The following is a 17,433-nucleotide window of genomic DNA, read 5'->3' on the forward strand; positions in this document are numbered from 1 at the left end:
GCCCCGCCGGCCCCGTCCTCTCCCTGGGACTCCAAGAAACACCGCTCCCGGGACCACAAGCCCGGTTCCCACGCCTCGTCCTCCGCCCGCCGCCGCTCAAGGTCCCGCTCTGCCCGCCGCCGCTCTCGCAGCCCTGACCGCCGCCGTGGGGGCAGCCGCAGATCACGGTCCCGGGAGAAGCGGCGTCGACGTCGGCGGCGCTCAGCCTCCCCACCCCCAGCCACCTCCTCGTCGTCGTCCTCAAGGCGCGAGCGGCACCGCGGCAAGCACCGGGAAGGTGGCAGCAGCAAGAAGAAGAAGAAGCGCTCCCGGTCCAGGGGTGAGAAGCGGTCAGGGGACAATGACAAGGCCCCAGCCCCGGCCCAGCCGCCCTCTGGTTCAACTTCATTGGGTGGGGAGCGTGACAGCCGCCGCCGGGGTGCCGTGCCACCCTCCATCCAGGACCTCACGGACCACGATCTCTTTGCCATCAAGCGGACCATCACTGTGGGCCGGCCAGACAAATCCGACCCCAGAGGCCCCTCACCGGCCCCAGCCTCCTCACCCAAGCGGGAGGTCCTGTATGACTCGGAGGGACTAAGCACTGAGGAGCGAGGTGGCAAGAGCAGCGAGAAGGACCGGCGCCGCTCTGGGGCTGCCTCCTCCTCCTCCAGGGAGAAGGGATCTCGGCGGAAGGCGCTGGATGTGGGGGACCGGGACAGGGACAGAGATAGGGACAGGGACAGGTCATCCAAGAAGGCCCGGCCACCCAAGGAGTCAGCACCCTCCTCAGGGCCCACGCCCAAGCCCCCAGTCAGCAGCGGCTCAGGCTCCTCCTCCTCCTCTTCATCCTCTTCATCCCGGAAGGTGAAGCTGCAGTCCAAGGTGGCCGTGCTGATTCGAGAGGGTGTAAGCAGCACCACCCCCGCGAAGGAGGCCGCGTCCGCTGGCCTGGGCTCCATCGGAGTCAAGTTCAGCCGAGACCGTGAGAGCCGCTCCCCCTTCCTCAAGCCTGATGAGCGGGCCCCTGCTGAGGTGGCCAAAGCAGCTCCGGGCAGCACCAAGCCCAAAAAGACCAAGGTCAAGGCCAAGGCTGGGGCCAAGAAAGCCAAGGGGACCAAGGGAAAGACCAAGCCATCTAAGACCAGGAAAAAAATCCGCAGTGGTGGCAGTGGTGGTGGCACTGGTGGCCCTGTGACACTGAAGAAGTCCAAGGCAGACAGCTGCAGCCAGGCGGCAGGATCCAAGGGGGCTGAGGAGACATCCTGGTCCGGTGAGGAGCGGGCAGCCAAGGCCCCCAGCACCCCACCCCCCAAGGCGGCTCCTCCGCCCCCTGTACTCACACCGGACTCGCAGACTGTGGATAGCAGCTGTAAGACACCTGAGGTCTCTTTTCTGCCCGAAGAGGCCACCGAGGAGACTGGGGTCCGAGGTGGGGCAGAGGAGGAGGAGGAGGAAGAGGAAGAGGAAGAGGAGGAGGAAGAGGAAGAGGAGCAGCAGCCTGCTACCACCACGGCCACAAGCACGGCTGCAGCCGTCCCAAGCACCGCTCCTAGTGCAGGGTCCACAGCCGGTGACTCGGGGGCAGAGGACGGGCCGGCTACCCGTGTCTCCCAGCTACCCACACTGCCCCCACCCATGCCCTGGAACCTGCCTGCTGGTGTGGACTGCACCACCAGTGGTGTCCTGGCCTGTAAGTGTCCCTGGGTGGGCTGGGCAGGCCGGAGTGGACAGAAAGGATCAAGCAAGATGAGGTCATATGGGGACAGACTAGAGACAGTGGGGATGCCTTGGAAAGCTAGGTATGTAGTGACCCAGACTGGGCAGGCCACAGGTGGGTGAGGGCCAATCAGGGCCTGTCCAGGAGGCATCTAGGTCTTTGGGTGTGATGGAAGAGCACAGGGCAGGCAGGAGCAGCGGGTGGCCAGCTCAGCATAGGCTGGAGGAATGGGATGTGTCCTGGGGACCGTCCAGAGGTGGACTGGGATAGACTTGGTGGAGGAACCAGAAAGAATGGGGTAAGCAGAGAGAAATGTCCCTGGGGGGATGGCAGTAATCTCTGCCAGACCACAGAGGTGGGGAGAGAGACTAGGACTGGCTACAAGGGGCTCAGGAGACAGATTCTCACTTCTCCCACACCTTGTCACTGAGTGACTCTGACCATATCCTCTCCTTCCCCCCAACCCCCACACATACCTTGAGTTCCAAGAACATGAGGGGTGTGGGATGGGTCTTTCAGTGGCTGAGGTCCCCTTTTCTTAGTTCTGAGCCTTGGGCCTTAAGGCTTGTTCAGAGGCCCAGGGTAGGAGATGGCAGCAGGTGGTGAGGTAAGGTTCACCGTCTCCTCTCATGTCAACCCCCTATCTCCCTGTCATTAACTCTCTGCCTCCTGTAGTGACTGCACTTCTCTTCAAGATGGAAGAAGCCAATCTGGCGAGCCGAGCAAAGGCCCAGGAGCTGATCCAGGCCACCAACCAGGTGGGGTCCCCTGGGGAAGAGTCCCTGCAGCCCCTTCTCTTGTCCCCTGCCTCGGGTTAGAAGGAACTACAACTCCCAACAGGCCTTGGGGCAAGGTATTGGCCAGAAGAGGAGCTTGTTGCCCCTGGGACTATTGGGAAATCAGGGTGGGACTAATAGGGGTACATGTTCCCTCTTCCTCTCCACCTCTGTTTATCCTCCAACCTCTTTCACAGATCCTCAGCCACAGAAAGCCACCCTCCAGTCTAGGGGTGACACCAGCTCCTGTGCCCACCTCTCTGGGTCTGCCCCCTGGCCCCTCCAGCTACCTGCTTCCTGGCAGCCTTCCCCTGGGGGGCTGCGGCTCTACCCCTCCAACCCCCACTGGGCTGGCTGTAGCGTCTGACAAGAGAGAGGGCAGCAGCAGCTCTGAGGGACGTGGGGACACAGACAAGGTGAGCTGGGCTTGGGAGAGGTGGGTTGATGGTGACAGTTTTGCAGAGAACAGGAGCAAATACTGAGATGGAGGGGCCCAAAGAGAGTGGCAGAGACTGATGCCAGCAGATGGGGCCTTAGAGTAAAAAAAAAAGCTGAAGTCGTTGAATTGTGAGGAACTAATGGATGAGTAGGAAATAGTTGCTGGGCAGACTTTTAAAAGATTATATGTGTATATATACATATACATAGGGAGTTAGAGATAGAAACGTGCCCACATACACACATATCCACTACAGTCTACCCTTGGTTGCCCATCTCACTCTTTCTCTTCCTCCCTTACTTCCTCCCTCCCTATAGTTTTGTGTAAGGCAGAAGGTGACATACAAACACAAATCAAGCATTTCCTAGGAGGGACAAAGAATGGGTGCTGGGCAAATACAAACAGGTTTTTATTCCATTACATCTGGCTCCTCCTGGGCTGTTTCCTTTTGGTCAGGTCCAGATGCTTTTTGTTATGGTCAACCGTCCTATCACCAGCTAATGGCGTTGCCTACCCCTTGCACACTGTATGGTGCCAGAGAGAAAGCAGAATAAACCCCCATAAAAAGCCCCTTATGAGAAATGGTGACAGAGGCACAGCTTTGATGGTCACTGGTTCATGGCACATGCCGTGGGGCTGTGGGACAAGGACAGTATAGACCACATGACCAGTAGCAGGTCCCTTACTCAGCCAGTGAGGCTGCCCTGGTCTCTTCTCTGCCTGTTGTCCTCCCTTGCCACATCTGAGATGGCTGTGGGGGACAACCCCTTTCTCTTTAGAAATCTACTTCCTGTTGGGGTAGGGAGGCCTGAGGACTCCAGGGTAGCCGGCGGCTGTCCTAGCAGTGGCGCTGCCCAAGCAGCCCAGAGCTCAACTGACAGTTTGCATTATTGTCATCTCGTTAGAGTTTCTGGAGTGTCTGGCCCTTGCCAGGCCTGAGTTTACGGTTCCCATGTTCCCTTGGCTCTCTGGAGGGTGACCTCCCCAGGGTTGGTGCTTAAGGCGACTGTCCTTGTGCCTGGGGGGAGAACCCGTGACAGAAGGCCTGGCTCTGGTCTGAATGTGCCCTCCTGCTAGATGTCCTGTCCATCGGCTTTTGCAAAGGTCTCACTTGAGGTTGAAGCAGGTGCAGCTCTTCCAACCCAGTGGGCTTGGGGATCTCTATCCAGCTGCTCCCTATCCTGTCCCTACGGCCATCACCTTCAGAATAGCCACAGCTCCAGCTCCCCTTGATTGGCTTCTTGCTGTGGCCTCCATGTTTGTTGCCTCAGCCCTCTCCACCGGTACTGTCTTCATTTTACAAGTGAGTCACAAAGGGGTTTGGTCCCTTATCCAGGCTGCAGAGTGGTAGAACCAGGCAGGATTCCAGCACAAATGAGCCAGCTCCACAACCTGAACTCTGAACTGCCAGCCGCCCCAGGGCTCACCTCCCACCCCCTCCGCTGTGCTCCTAACCAGTCCCGGCTCCCAGGCCCCCTCAGCCCCGCTGTCAACTCAGGAGCCAGGACAGTGTTGTAAATCCCCCTCTGAAAACTCTTACTACATGTCCTGCTGTCATCAGAATAAGCGCTGGAGAGTCTGATTAAAATAGTCCTAGCTGCTTGTCTAATGTCTCTCCCCACCAGACTGAACTTTGTAAGGGCAGGGGATACATGTATCACGGTCATGGCCTCCTGTGATGTCCAGAGTCCAGCCTAGAGGCCTGGCCTGTGGTCTGGGGTGACCTCAGCAAGAGGAGCACAGGGCAGACCCTAAGCAGGACTTCTACCTCCAGAAGTAGCTGGGTGGTCAAGGAGTCTGAGCCGGCAGGCAGGTGAATGGAGGCCGAGGGTTTTTTAGGAACTCATCAGGCTTTTGTTGTCCCTTTTTCCCACCCTGTCACCACCCCGCCAGTATCTGAAGAAGCTGCACACGCAGGAGAGGGCCGTGGAGGAGGTGAAGCTGGCCATTAAGCCGTACTATCAGAAGAAGGACATCACCAAGGAGGAGTACAAGGATATCCTGAGGAAGGCTGTCCACAAGGTGGGCCCAGATGGGGACAGATACACAGGTGGGCGGAGGATGTGAGGGAGACGGGTATGTGCAGACAGGGGTATGCAGGTGGGGAGGATGAGGCTTGGTGAGTCAGCCTGGAAGGTGAAAGTGACAATTTCCTCAGGCCCACCTGGGCCTGTTTTGGTGGCATTGGGATAAGCAGGGATGTTGGCCTGGACACTGGGGGAGCAACTCCCACCCTAGTCCCAAGCAGTGCTTAGCAGTCTAGGTGGACGGGTCCTGGGGAGCTGGCAGTGACCACAGATGCCGCCATTCCCTAGATCTGCCACAGCAAAAGTGGGGAGATCAACCCCGTGAAGGTGAGCAACCTGGTGCGCGCCTACGTTCAACGCTACCGCTACTTCCGCAAGCACGGCCGCAAGCCAGGGGACCCCCCAGGGCCTCCACGGCCACCCAAGGAGCCAGGGCCCCCGGACAAGGGCGGTCCAGGCTTGCCCCTGCCCCCTCTCTGAGACCCCCAGCTCCCGTTCCCTCCTATGCCTCTTTGGAATTCTGGACGTATTTATGGCTCCACCTCCCCGCTTCCCTCCCCCGTCAGTGGGATGATTGGGGGAGGGCTGCTGTGGGGAAGAGGAGAGCCCCCTGCCCAGTCCCATGCCCATTTCCCGTGTCCACAAGCCTGTCCCCATCACCCCTCCCCTCTGTTCATGCCCTTCCCCCAGTTTCATTAAAGATTTCATGAAATGTTAACTCCCTGAGCCCCATGATTTTAGCTCTTTCTTTTCAGAGACCAATTTGGGAAAGGGTGGGGGAGGGACACACAGGAGGCTTAGCCCAAGTCTGAGGGTGGTTGGCTGGGAAACCAAACTGTATGGCTTGGGGCAAGTGCATTCCCATCTCTGGGCCTCAGTTTCCTTATCTATAAAGAGGATTAAGTAAGACCTAGGCAAATGAAGCACTTAGAACCCTACCTGGTATGTAATTAAACTGTTGCTGTTGACAGAAAGTGGTGGTGATGGACATGGAGGTCCCAGGCCCACCTGGTCAGTGTCTTCCAAGCTCAGGGCACCTGGGTGCTACTTGTCTGCCTTAGAGGTGCCCCAGAAACAGGATCTTTGTTCCCCATTGAGTTGGACTGTGTTTTTACCAGTCCTACGAGGCTGGAGTGACCGAATCTGCTCTCCTGAGATGGAGAGGGAAACTGAGACACAGTAAGGGCCACATGGTGACTCAGGGCAGTGCTGGCCTTGGTCAGTCCCGATAACCCAGAACCCAGGCACGGTGAGGTGGTAAAAGTGCCTAGGTCGTTGGGGTGTGCAGGCTCCAGTGGTGGGGCATGGAGTTCCTTCACACCTGCCCGTCCCAGCCTCATGCCGAGGGGAGCCCATGGCCTGGAAAGGACTTGGCTGAAGTCACTCAGCACGAGTTGGGAGGGGACCCAAGGCCTCCAACAGACAGGACAGTCTAGGCAAGGAGCTTTCTGCTTACTGGACCTTGGCCATAGGCAAGACGGAGATTCTCAGAGACCAGCAGCTCTGAAATCACCTGGATTCTGACCAAGCTTGTGTTTCCTACTTTGTGACCTTTGCTCCTCTCCAAGCCTCAATGTCTTGGTCTGTAAAATGGAGGTGACTGTCACCACCTCACCAGATCCCTAGGAAGAGGTAAGAAGGTAATGAATGTCAGCTGCCCCCTACAAGTGCCTGGCCCTTATAGAGTGAGCACCTGGGTTGTGGGTGGCTTACACAGATGGACAAACTGAGGCCTGAAGAAGGAATAATGCCCAGCTTGGGTCAGGGCTGGTCTGGAAACACTGAACACCAGACACACAAGTGGTGACTGTGGCAAGAGCTAGTTTATTGGTTGAGGTGAGGAGGGGTAAAGAGCCTGTACCCCTGAGTGAGGGCTCAGGCCTGCCCTGCGACCTAGAAATCCATGTCCTCGACCAGGTCCTGGAGGCAGGCCTTGTACTGGTCCGAAGTGAGGGTGAATGGGTGGCTGTTGGAAATGTGTAGGTCCACAGTGTTCTCCAGTGAGGAGGCACCCCCTAACCGCGCCATTTCTAGCAAGGATCTGAGACATGTGGGAACAACCTGCAGGAGGTGGGAGAGAAACACAGTCAGGGAAAGCCCAAAACACTGTTCACTGTAGCGGGTGGGATTGAGCAGACTATAACTCCCAGCAGCCCCTACCACAACCCAGAGTAAACTGCTAGGCCCAGGGCTACTGGGAGTTGTAGTTTTCCCATATTCACAACTGTGGGAGGCCAGAGGAGCTTCCTAGGGTGGAAGCTGCTGGAGGGGTTCCAAGAAGCTAGAGCTGAGCAGCTTGTGGCCAGGACCCCTGGGAACTGTAGATCCTCACAGAAGCTGCTAGGACTTGTAGTCCACCAACTCCCATATGGTTTCAAGAGCTCAAAACAAGCTGGGGGGCAGGGGTGAGGCCATGGGAAGGATACCCAGTAGCTCCTGGGGATGAGAAATGGTGGTTGCAGAGACTCTCAGAAGTTGTAGTTTGTCAGCGGGGCTTCTGGGACTTGTTCTTGGGAGCAACCTATTCCCTCTGGAAGATCCACCCCTCAACTCCAGGAGCCCAGGGCTGCAGGCACCTTGACCATCAAGAACTTCTTGGTCCATGGCTGGTTCTGGGGCCATAACTCCCCCACGCAGAACCAGAGGGTGTAGCGTGGTGAGCGTCCGCTTCCTTCGATGAAGGCAATCAGATCTGGGGGCCCAGGAGCCTAGTCAGGGATGGAAAGAAGACCTCTGCCCGCCCCACCCCCTAGAACTTGAGTAATATCCTACCTTCTCCCCTGACCTAAAGCCTGACATACCTCTGCCATCACGAACGGGGGACTGCTGATTTGGGGGACGTCCCCACAATAGCACAAACAACTTTTCCTCTCTCGCATCAGGGTAGGGATGGAAGACCTGCCTCAGCCTCCCCCAGAGCCTCAGCATTCAGGATGGGGAAACAGGCCTGGGAGGAGAATCCATGCCCCCAAGGATGCACAGTGATTCTGGAGAAGATAGCTGACCTTCACTGCTTTTTAACCCCCTAAGGCCACACTGTCTGATATGTAGCCATTAGCCACCAGGGGTATTTAAACTGCAACTAACTAAAATGCAGTAAAATTTAAAACTCACTTCCTCAGCTGCACTCACCATGTCTACTCAATAGCAACTGATATGCCTGGTGGATACCATACTGGACAGTACAAAGAAAGTGCTACTGGATAGCCAAGCCCTGAGGGACTTCTCCTGCAGCTACCATAATTGGTAATAATGATGATAACCCTGAGCACGTTCTGTACAGTGGGCCCCGGGCCTCCTACCAGCTCCAGGCAGGTAGGAGGAGAGGAGTCAGTCCTCAGACTTGACAGGCTCAGAGCAGTCCAGTCCTTCGCCCCAGGTTAAACTATGGGTAGAGCAGCAGGATCCCAAAAGGCCTGACCCCAGAGTTTTTAACCACTAGGACCCCACTCTTTCCACAGCAGAGCTAAGGCCCTGCAACCACTCACCTGTTACAAAGGGCCTCAGGTCAAACACGCTTCCTTCCTTGTCCTTGGGTACCTCACCATCATGCCCGTGACCACTGTCAGGGAGGAACTCCTCGCCCACAGCCCAAAAGGTATGGCCATGCCCCAGCCTCTGGGCCCAGAGCCATTGCCCTGCCCTCCACAGAGCTAGTCCATTGCCCAGGCTGTTCAGCACACGCCTCACGTAGCCCACCACGCCCCTGTCTGTCAGGGACGCCCCGGGGTCTGGCAGTATTATTGGCTGCCCAGGCAGTGTCCTGTCCCCTGCTTCTGACCCTACCAACCGCAGGCCCTTTGGGCAGAAGACAGTCTGCTGGAAGACTTGGCGGCCCCGGTAGAAGGCGGTCACCTCAAATTCCCACTCTGAGCAGCGGCAGCAGTGATATGAAGGGGGAGAAAGATTGAGAGAGTGTAAGAGGGCCCTCACCCAAGCCCCAGCCCCTCCCACCCCACAGCTGGCACTCACCTTCCTCGGGCACCAATAGCTGCTTGAGTGGGTTCTCAGGGGGCTCTGGGTTTGGGTAGGGAGCAGGGACGTCTAAGTTGGGGCTCATCAAGAGCGGAAGGGGGTCTTCAGCAGTTGCAGCCAGGCTCAAGGGTCCCTCACTTGGGGTTGGGACCAAGGCCAGATCATTCAGTAATTCCTCTAGAGTATCTTCCTGGAGAGGGGAAAAAAAAAAAAAGGGACCCAGGCATTTCCACAGCTTTTTCTGGAGACTTCCCATGAACCAGGCCTTGTGCTCTGCAATGTGGGCACCCAGAGAGGAGACAGTCCTGAACTTTTGCTCTCAAGGGGCTTCCAGCCTAGGGGCGAGACAGCCATGGGCACAAACTGCAAAATATATGCTGGGCACTACGATGGCCTGAGGGGAGCAGCTAATTCCAGCCCAAGGATTTGGCTCCATGCAAACAAGACCTGGGCAGAGAAGGCTGGGCAGAATTTCAGAGGGGACTTTCCCTGGCACAGGCATCAAGATCAAGGGTAAGAAGTTTCTCAGTTCCCAAGAGGCTAGAAAGCAAGGAAAGCAATAGAAGGTGTGTTAAGGCCTTGAATGACTGGTGAAAACTGATTTTTCTGAGGGTGCTGGGAAGTCATGGAAGGGCTATGAGCAGGGAAGGGATAGGGTCAGCTCTGGGTCAGGTGGGGGAGAGAAGGGAGACCAGGGAGGAGGCTTGGGCAATGTTCCATGAGAAAATGAGGCCCGAACAGGTCCATAGGGATGCAGAGAGGAGATGAGGCAGAGACAGGGCAGGAGGATTGAGCACATTCTTACCTGGGTATCAGAGGTACTGTATCTGCCATTGGTGTCTGGAGAGGTGTCCACCTCAGGAAAGTCCCCACTTCCTGTCAAGTAAGGTGGTGAGTAGAGATGGTGTTCTGGGGACTCTTGAAATCCCATCCCTCCATGAGAAGCCCCACTTTCAACATACCTGAGGTCACAAACTCATAGATCTTGTGTGGGTCATGAGGGTCCTTGCTCCGGTCCTCAGCTAAACGCAACACTTCCTTACGGTTCAGGGCCGACCTGAAATTCCTCTTCCAGGTGGGCAGGTCGGGCTTATCCTTCCCCGGAGTATAGGCACCACTGGCCTCAGCCCAGGCCTGGGGGACCAGGACAGTGGGGAGGATTACTGAGACCAGGCCCCAGGAGTCCTAACCCTGCCTCCTCTGTCCTAACAGGGACCTCTCCCCTGGCACATTCTAACTTGGCAAGGTTCCATCCCGAAACTCTCGGATTCTCTGTGTCCCAAGTGTCCTCTACCTCCACCTTTCAAAACCTTTGCTTTCTAAGCCAGCTTTCCAGGTGCTACTAGGTGTCTAACTCTACCACCACTTGCCCCAGGGAACTCTGTAATAACCCCGCCCCCTCGAACTCTAATTCCGTTTAGCACCGCTGGTGTATTCTAATTTGGTGGTAAATAATCTCAGCTTCGGGCCCAGTCTGGTCTCTAACGTTCCAAGACCCGCTCCCAGAATTCTACATCCAAGAGCCCCGCCCCCATCGAGCCCTGAACCCCTAGGCTGCATTTCCTTCACATTCTAACCCCGCTTTCCCGGTTCTATTCCCGAAACCTGGCCCCTCCAACCCTGCCAGCTATCCCACACTAGTCCGCCTTCCTACTAGCCCCACCCCCTCCCATTCTAATTCCACTCACTGACACCTGGCAGCCTAAGCGCGGGCCCGCCCCACACATGCTAACACCGCCTTCTCGGCCCTCCCCCAACGAAGTCCACCCCGCCCTGTGGCAGCTTCAGGTTTCCAGTGTCTCGGCTCCCACGCACCTGAAAGATGCCAAAGTCTTCTTGCTGGGCATCCTGCCGCAAACCGTGTTTCCAGGGTATGCGGAAGCGCGTGCGGCTCTGGTCCAGCCAGGCCACGCCCTCCAGCTGTCCCCCGTCGAGCTGCGACACCAGCCAGGGCAGGATCCGCGGCTTTTGGGTTCCCATGGTCTGGCCTGAGCGCAGAGGGCAGTTCCTGGGAGCGGGCAGGTTCCTAGGCCCACCCGGCCCGAGGGTTCTATTCCCAGACCGCCCTCTTACGGGGTCACGGCGCAGATCCCTCGCCTATGTTTTCTTGGCGTAAAACAGGCCTCCTCCCATCCTCCAGAGAGCTCCTCAATTCACAGAGGACTCCTTCCCAAATCCATTTTAGATGCCCCTCGTTTCCCCAGCTTCTGTGCAGACCCTCTACCCCCTCCCCCAATTCCTCCAGCGTAGGCCCTTACGTCTTCCACTGTAAATTCCCTCCCCATCACCCAATGCAGTACCCCCATTTCCAAGCTGGAACCTTCCAGCAGACGCTACTCACGTGTAGACCTCCACTTTATGCACTTACCCCAATGTAGACCCCCTTCCACAGTTCCCCCACATAAGATCCCCTCACCCATTTTCACCGTAGAGCGCCCCCCCCCAACACACACACACAATTTCCCCAGACAGTCTCCCTCTTCCAGGGCATGACCCCACTTTCTAGAGTGGATGGATTGCCTCCCATTTGCAGATCTCTCCCCTAGGTTTACCAGTGTAGACGCCTCCTCTTCCCACTTCCCCGGTACTTTTTCTAAGTTTTTTACGCCGACCATTGCTTCACTTTTTTTCCTCCTTGCTTCAGTTTCCCCGGGATACACAGCCCCCCTGTCCATTATCAAGGCAGACTCATCCTTTGTCCTGTTCCTCGCTCCTGGACGTCTCCAACTCCCCCGCTCTTCCGTGTTACCTACCTAGAAAGACGGGGCGCGCAGGGTGCTGGGGCCCACCGCTGTCTTTGGGGTCCGGTGGCTCTCGAACTCGCAGCTACACCCCCCCTTCCCGTCAGTTGAGCTTTTGAGCAGTGGAGCTTTCTTTTCTACCGATTTCTTGGAATAAAAAACAGTTCATCGTCATTTGCGTGTCAAACACCAACCAGACAACACCCACTGCCCTGACGTCCCTCCTCCCGTGCGCTTTTTAGGCTTTCTGGGCACGGGCATGCTGGGAACGTCACATGCAAATTAGGTGGGCACCCAGTGCACCGCCCCTTCCACGTTTGGGCCGCCACCAACCTGGTCCAGTGCGCAGGCGCGGGAAAGTTGAAATAATTTACACAAGTTCAGCGAAGGAGGCAGCGGCGGGGCCCGGGACCAGGTGAGCGGGACGTTAGTGAGGGCTGGGCTGAGGAGGGGGCCGGGATCCAGGAACGGGCATCTCAGTTCCCGGGCGGGTCCCCGGGTCCCGCCAAGCGTCCTGGGTCCCCAAAGAGTTTAGCTTCAGATAGTGAAACTACACCTCCCAGCACGCTGCGCGGTGAACAAGTACGGACCGAGTGGAATGTTTGCTATGAAGCCTGCTGGGATTGGTAGTTTCCATGCACTAACGACTTTAGCCCTGAGAATCTAAAAATCGAAGATTCAAGCCCCTTTCTCCCCCGGGGACCCAGAGGTCTGAGGCAGAATCCCCTTACTCTTTCAGACTCAAGAGTTCTGACCCTTAAACTGCTCTTTCACCACTAAAAAAAAAAAAAAAGTTCAGACTCTTAGCACCCTCTTCCTTAGACCCAAGAATCGCTAGAATCAAGGAGTCTTCATCCTCATCCCTCTTCTCTCTGGGGACTCAAGAGTCTGGGCCCCCAGACCTCAATTCCCTTAAAGGACCTAGGAGTCCAGACCCTCAGCCCCCTTCTCATTCACGGATAAGGAATTTGGACCCCAAGCCATCACTTCCCGCTAAACCCTGGAGTCCAACGCTCAGCCCCCTCTCTCACAGGTGCCTCCATGGCAGGCTCAGAGGAGCTGGGGCTCCGGGAAGACACGCTGAGGGTCCTAGCTGCCTTCCTTAGGCGGGGTGAGGCTGCCAGATCCCCCGTTCCAACGCCACCCAGGTAAGAGGAGTTGCCCTCCCCACTCAGGAACCAGCATTTGGGGTGGGCCCTCCCGGTGGGCCCTCCCTAACTCTTGCTCCTGGTCTCAGTCTGTCTCCTTTCCCCTCTCTTTATATCTGGTTATATTCCTTGCCCCTGGAGTTGCAGGGAGAGGCCCTCAGTGGGAGAAAAAAGGGGTTGCTTGGAACGCGCCGCTGGGGTCACTCTGAGTTCCCTTTCCCCAGGAGCCCCGCCCAGGAGGAGCCAACAGACTTCCTGAGCCGCCTTCGAAGATGTCTTCCCTGTTCCTTGGGGGGAGGAGCAGTTCCCCCTGAATCCGCTCGGCCTTGCTCCCTGCCCATCCATCCATGCTATGGTTCAGAGCCTGGTAAGAGATTTCCCTAGATCACCCATGAATTGGCAGGGCCAGGAGCTTTGGTTCTTAAAGTATAGACTGGATAAGAAACTAATTCAAGATCACTCAGCCAAGGGGGTAGGTAGCTGTGTGGCGTCTCCAGTACCTACCCTCGCCATTCTGTGCCCACCCCCTCACCCCCCATTCCCAGTTAGATTGCTATCAATTCTGTGAGCTGGCTTCAGGAGAGCGTTTGGTACATTTCTATTTGTTCTCTCCCTCCTTCCCCACCCCTGGAACTTTTGTAACCACCAGTACCCCCAATAGGGAGGCAGGAGACCTGGTTTTCAATCACAACTCTCTAGCTATTTAGTAACATGACTCAGAAAATCCTTTTCTTCCACACTCCTATGTTTCTCCAGTAGCAAAGTAGGAATGGGAATATGTGTCATTGGACTTGATCAAGAGTGACCAACAGCTTTCCTCTCATATGTGATCCTGGATAGACTAGTAATTGCTACTGGGAGTGCTAGCTTGGAAAGGATTTCCCAGCTGGAGAAAAGAGCTCTGTGATCAGTTGATTATGCCTGAAATAGGCCAGAGATAGAGTGGTAATAGCTAGAGTGCCATGAGTTTGCCTTCCTTGAATGGGATAATCTTCAATGTCCAGTTCAGCTTTAATATTCTGAGTCCAGTTTGGGGGACACGATAAAGGGTCTTTTGCCAATTTTGCTCACTGGGCCTCACTTTACTCCATTATGAAATGGAAATCATTGCTACCTACAAGGTGGCTGGGAGGAGAGAATCCATAACTTCCTAATGTCCTGGAGACCTATCATTGGCTCTTTTCACCCGAGGCCCAGCTACTCCAGACTTCTATGCACTGGTGGCCCAGCGGTTGGAACAGCTGGTCCAAGAGCAACTGAGATCCTCACCTAACCCAGGTGAGGTGCAGAGGGGCCCTGGAGAAGGGTGAGAGTAGAAGGGTTGTCAGGTTTCTGCCCCTAGCCGAATTCTCTTCTGCTCCCCAGAGTTACAGGGTCCTCCACCTACAGAGAAGGAAGCCCTGCTGCGGAGGCTGGTGGCTTTGCTGGAGGAGGAGGCAGAAGACATCAACCAGAAGGTGATGGTCAGTCTGTTCCATCCCTTAGCTAGGATAGGAATTGCTGGATGGTTGGGCACTGGGATCAGAAGCTGGAGCTGCATTCTCATCTGATGGTCAGGTGGGGAGAAAATAGGACAAGCCTTAATGAAGGGTTGAGTGGTATGGCCAGGGCAATATCTTAGAGGCTTCCATTGCTCCTTACAGGGGCCTGGCCTAAAGGCAGAGTGTGTGGTCATCAGAAACATGATCTAGGAATGAAACTGGGACTAGTTGAGGAGACAAGGGAATGTATGGTGGTGGGAGTGGTGGTTTGGAGAAGGCTGTCTAAAATCTGAAGCCCTGATTGACTATATAAGGGCATGGTTTAGAGTGTGGGAGAAATGGACTGCCAGAGGTGTGATTTGTGACTCTGATTGAGTCACAAATGATTGGCATATGATTGGCTCGGGAGTTTGGGCAAAGTGTATGGTCCTGTAATATTAATTGTATGGTAGAAGGCAAGGTTGTTGTAGACACTGGCGGGGCCTCCAGGGCTGTCAGGGAACCCCATTGGAGGTGTGGCTATTAGATTCACATTCTAGAAGTCGGCTAAAGTAGGGCTTGGGCCTCATTGACTGTCGAGGCCTCAGCAGGGGCACGGCTTAACTTCTTGGGTTCTAAGCCACTTTTCCGGGAGTAGTTTCGCAGAGACCAATCTGGTTATGATTGCCGGATGTGATGAATAGGGGCATGGCTTACAGCGTGAGTATCTACCACGCACTTGAACCAGAAAGCCACGCCTCCCAGCCTCCTATTGGCTGGTCACGAGGGCGTGACTGAGGTGGACCCTCCTCTTCCCCTTCCCACCCCACAGCTGGCTTCGGACCCTGCCCTGCGCCGCAAGCTGTCTCGCCTCTCTGCTGGCTCCTTCGCCCGCTTAGCGGAGTTGTTCTCCAGCCGGGAAAGCAGCCCTTACCCCAGCTGCTCACGCCCCTCGTTGCCGTGCCCCGGGCCCCCGCCGCCTTCTCCGGAGCCCCTGGCCCGCCTGGCCCTGGCCATGGAGCTGAGCCGGCGCGTGGCCTGGCTAGGGGGCACCCTAGCCGGACTCAGCGTAGAGCACGTGCACAGTTTCACACCCTGGATACAGGCCCACGGGGGCTGGGTGAGCCTCCAAACCCTCTCTGTGCCCCCCTTTACCTAATTGTAATTGTGTGTGTGTGTGCGGGGGTGTGTGGGGGGGTGGAGGCTTCTTAGGTTTCCTTTCAGACATCACAGGTATTCTCCCAGCCCTACCATTCATTCATTCACCTGTTCAGTGTTTATCGAGCACCTACTGTACACTAGGCATCGCGGTGATCAGTGGGTTATTGTGAGGATTAAATGAGATCATCCTTGTAAGTACTTCGCACTCCGGGGGCACTTGTTTGTGTGGTTATCTGGTGACTGTATGCCTGGGTAATGCTGCCTGAGGGAATGCCCTTGCCAGGGTTTTCTCTCTGCCTCATTCTTTCTGCTCCTCTGTTCCTCTCAGTTATTACCCCCAGGGAGGCCTTCCCTGGTCCCCATTTAAAACTGCAGCCACCTCTTACCCACTCTCCTTCGGTTTTCACTGCTTTACTTCCTTCCATAGCACTCTGTACCTTCTAACAGGTGGTAGAAATGACCAGTTTTACTTACTTCTCTTTGTTGTTAGACACATCAGCTTCAGAAGACCAGGGAGTCTTACCTTGCTTGTTCACTGCATTCAGCGCCAGGTTCAGAGCTGGGTTGAGCTTCAGTGTACTGGCTGTATAGCCTTGGCAACTGCTGCCACCTCCCTGAGCAGCTGTCTGTCCCTGAACAATGCCCTTGCCTCGTTGCTGTGGGGATGCAGTCAAAGAAGGACGCATACCAGGCCCTCAGAATGTAACCGTTGCTTCACAGACTTGGCAGGAATAGTCCAGGTGTGTTTGAGGAGCAGGGAAGAGGGGCCGTTAGGGCTGTAGCGGGGTGAACGAGAGGGCGAGAGTTGAGAGCAGGAGGGGCGGCCAGGTCGCGCAAGGCCCTTGGTCACAGTGAGAACTTGGACTTTGACTCTGAGTGAGCCCAGAATCCCTGAAGGGCTCGGAATAGAAGGACAACAGGGGACTTAGGTGTTAATGGCGCCCTCTGGTGGTGGCCTCGGGAACACTGTAGGAGGAGAGGGCAGAAATAGGGAGCTTGGAGAGGCTGACTGCTCTGGTCCAGGGAGGAGATGAGGGTGGATCAGACTAGGGTGGGGGTAGTGGAGGATTCTGGGTTTAATTTGGAAGTAGAGCTGACAGATTTTGCTAATGGAATGGATGTGGGCACTGAGTGGCAGACAGGATTCAAGGATGCTGGCCTGGCAACTGCAGGGCTCCATCTGCTGTTCCCTGAGATGGGGAAGAGTTGGGTGGAGAGCAGTGGGGGAGCAGGTTTTGGGAAGAGTCAGAGATGAGGTGATCCATTTAAGCGAGATACTTCCTTCAGACCTCAAAGCCAGATGATGAGGGCACAATAGATGTAAGTGTTTGGCTCTCAGCCCACAAGCTTGTTGAGTTGTAAAATTATTTTATTTTTTAAGGAATGATAACAGGTAAGCTTGGTCAGGTACTTGCCAAGGACTTCAGAGGAATGATCCCATTTAAGTTCCTCAACAACCTTATGAGATTTGGTTACTGTCCTGGTCTTACAGAGGCTGAGTGGGGGAGTTCTCGTGCGGGGGTTTCAAATCAGCACCTTGTCACAAAGTCAGGACTCTAAGTCGTTCAAATCCCAGCACTGTATCTCCCTCTCTCTAGGATTCTGTCCTGCCCACCCCATAGTCTCTGATCCTTGCTCTGGGTCTCTGTCTCCCCATCTCTGGTCTCTGTCCCCTCCTTTTTCTGGTTCCTTGCCTCCCCTCTCTCTGCTCTTACTGGGCTGGTGTGGATGTTGCTGTGATCAGAGGATGCCTCTCCTCATGAGGCACTGCCACTTTTCCCTCCAGGAGGGCATCCTGGCTGTTTCACCCGTGGACTTGAACTTACCCCTGGACTGAGATCTTCCTCAGAAGCTGCTACAAGACAGGACCTCACGTCCCCGCGCTCTTTGTGTACTTCCCAAGCCTTCCTGTTCCACTCAGGGATATGGGGTGGTGGCTGCCCTCCCTGGTTTTGCCAAAAAGAAAATTAAAAAAAATTTTTTTCATATTAAAAACTTTTTCAAGTA

At 55.7% G+C, this 17,433-nt stretch overlaps 3 protein-coding genes across 5 annotated transcripts in view; 2 read left to right on the plus strand and 1 right to left on the minus strand.

The window, feature by feature from the left end:
• The window catches only part of SCAF1 (SR-related CTD associated factor 1), a 14,308-nt gene extending 8,649 nt beyond the window's left edge, over window positions 1–5,659 (plus strand). The window contains exons 9-13 of the mRNA XM_019658159.1: window positions 4–1,672; window positions 2,375–2,457; window positions 2,673–2,891; window positions 4,808–4,936; window positions 5,230–5,659. Coding sequence (XP_019513704.1) covers window positions 4–1,672; window positions 2,375–2,457; window positions 2,673–2,891; window positions 4,808–4,936; window positions 5,230–5,421 — 2,292 coding nt within the window. The 3' untranslated portion in view covers window positions 5,422–5,659. The remainder of the gene's footprint in view (window positions 1–3; window positions 1,673–2,374; window positions 2,458–2,672; window positions 2,892–4,807; window positions 4,937–5,229) is intronic.
• Window positions 5,660–6,745: 1,086 nt separating this feature from the next.
• On the minus strand, window positions 6,746–17,265 carry IRF3 (interferon regulatory factor 3). 3 transcript variants are annotated; one of them, XM_019658294.1, is made up of 10 exons: window positions 15,950–17,265; window positions 11,991–12,171; window positions 11,670–11,804; window positions 10,732–10,904; window positions 9,879–10,050; window positions 9,722–9,792; window positions 8,914–9,106; window positions 8,430–8,810; window positions 7,518–7,633; window positions 6,746–7,002 (listed from the first exon to the last, which is right to left on the minus strand). In XM_019658294.1, exons 4-10 carry the CDS (start codon window positions 10,894–10,896, stop codon window positions 6,835–6,837), a joined length of 1,266 nt encoding a protein of 421 aa, XP_019513839.1. In that variant the 5' UTR covers window positions 10,897–10,904; window positions 11,670–11,804; window positions 11,991–12,171; window positions 15,950–17,265; the 3' UTR covers window positions 6,746–6,834. The 3 variants fall into 3 exon arrangements, with proteins under 3 accessions (XP_019513839.1, XP_019513840.1, XP_019513841.1); XM_019658295.1 differs by lacking the exon at window positions 11,991–12,171; XM_019658296.1 differs by lacking the exons at window positions 11,991–12,171; window positions 15,950–17,265 and having other exon boundaries at window positions 10,732–10,924; window positions 11,670–11,911.
• BCL2L12 (BCL2 like 12) lies at window positions 10,895–17,433 on the plus strand. The gene is given in 9 exon segments (XM_019658161.1): window positions 10,895–10,963; window positions 11,900–12,027; window positions 12,029–12,072; window positions 12,691–12,805; window positions 13,030–13,172; window positions 13,997–14,083; window positions 14,171–14,262; window positions 15,098–15,385; window positions 17,213–17,433. Coding segments are annotated over 9 exon segments (1,017 nt in total). The 3' UTR covers window positions 17,264–17,433.

Source organism: Hipposideros armiger, unplaced genomic scaffold (assembly GCF_001890085.2).
Source record: "Hipposideros armiger isolate ML-2016 unplaced genomic scaffold, ASM189008v1 scaffold_283, whole genome shotgun sequence".
In the NCBI taxonomy this organism is placed as follows: domain Eukaryota; kingdom Metazoa; phylum Chordata; class Mammalia; order Chiroptera; family Hipposideridae; genus Hipposideros; species Hipposideros armiger.

What these genes read in the sequence shown, in the direction of transcription:
- IRF3 (XM_019658295.1), bottom strand. Translation starts at nt 10,896, where the DNA reads ATGGGAACCCAAAAGCCGCGGATCCTGCCCTGGCTGGTGTCGCAGCTC. An exon ending in CTATGAGTTTGTGACCTCAG is followed by an intron (nt 9,793 to 9,878) that starts GTATGTTGAAAG and finishes CTTACTTGACAG; the next exon opens with GAAGTGGGGACTTTCCTGAG. An exon ending in GCTATTGGTGCCCGAGGAAG is followed by an intron (nt 8,811 to 8,913) that starts GTGAGTGCCAGC and finishes GCCGCTGCTCAG; the next exon opens with AGTGGGAATTTGAGGTGACC.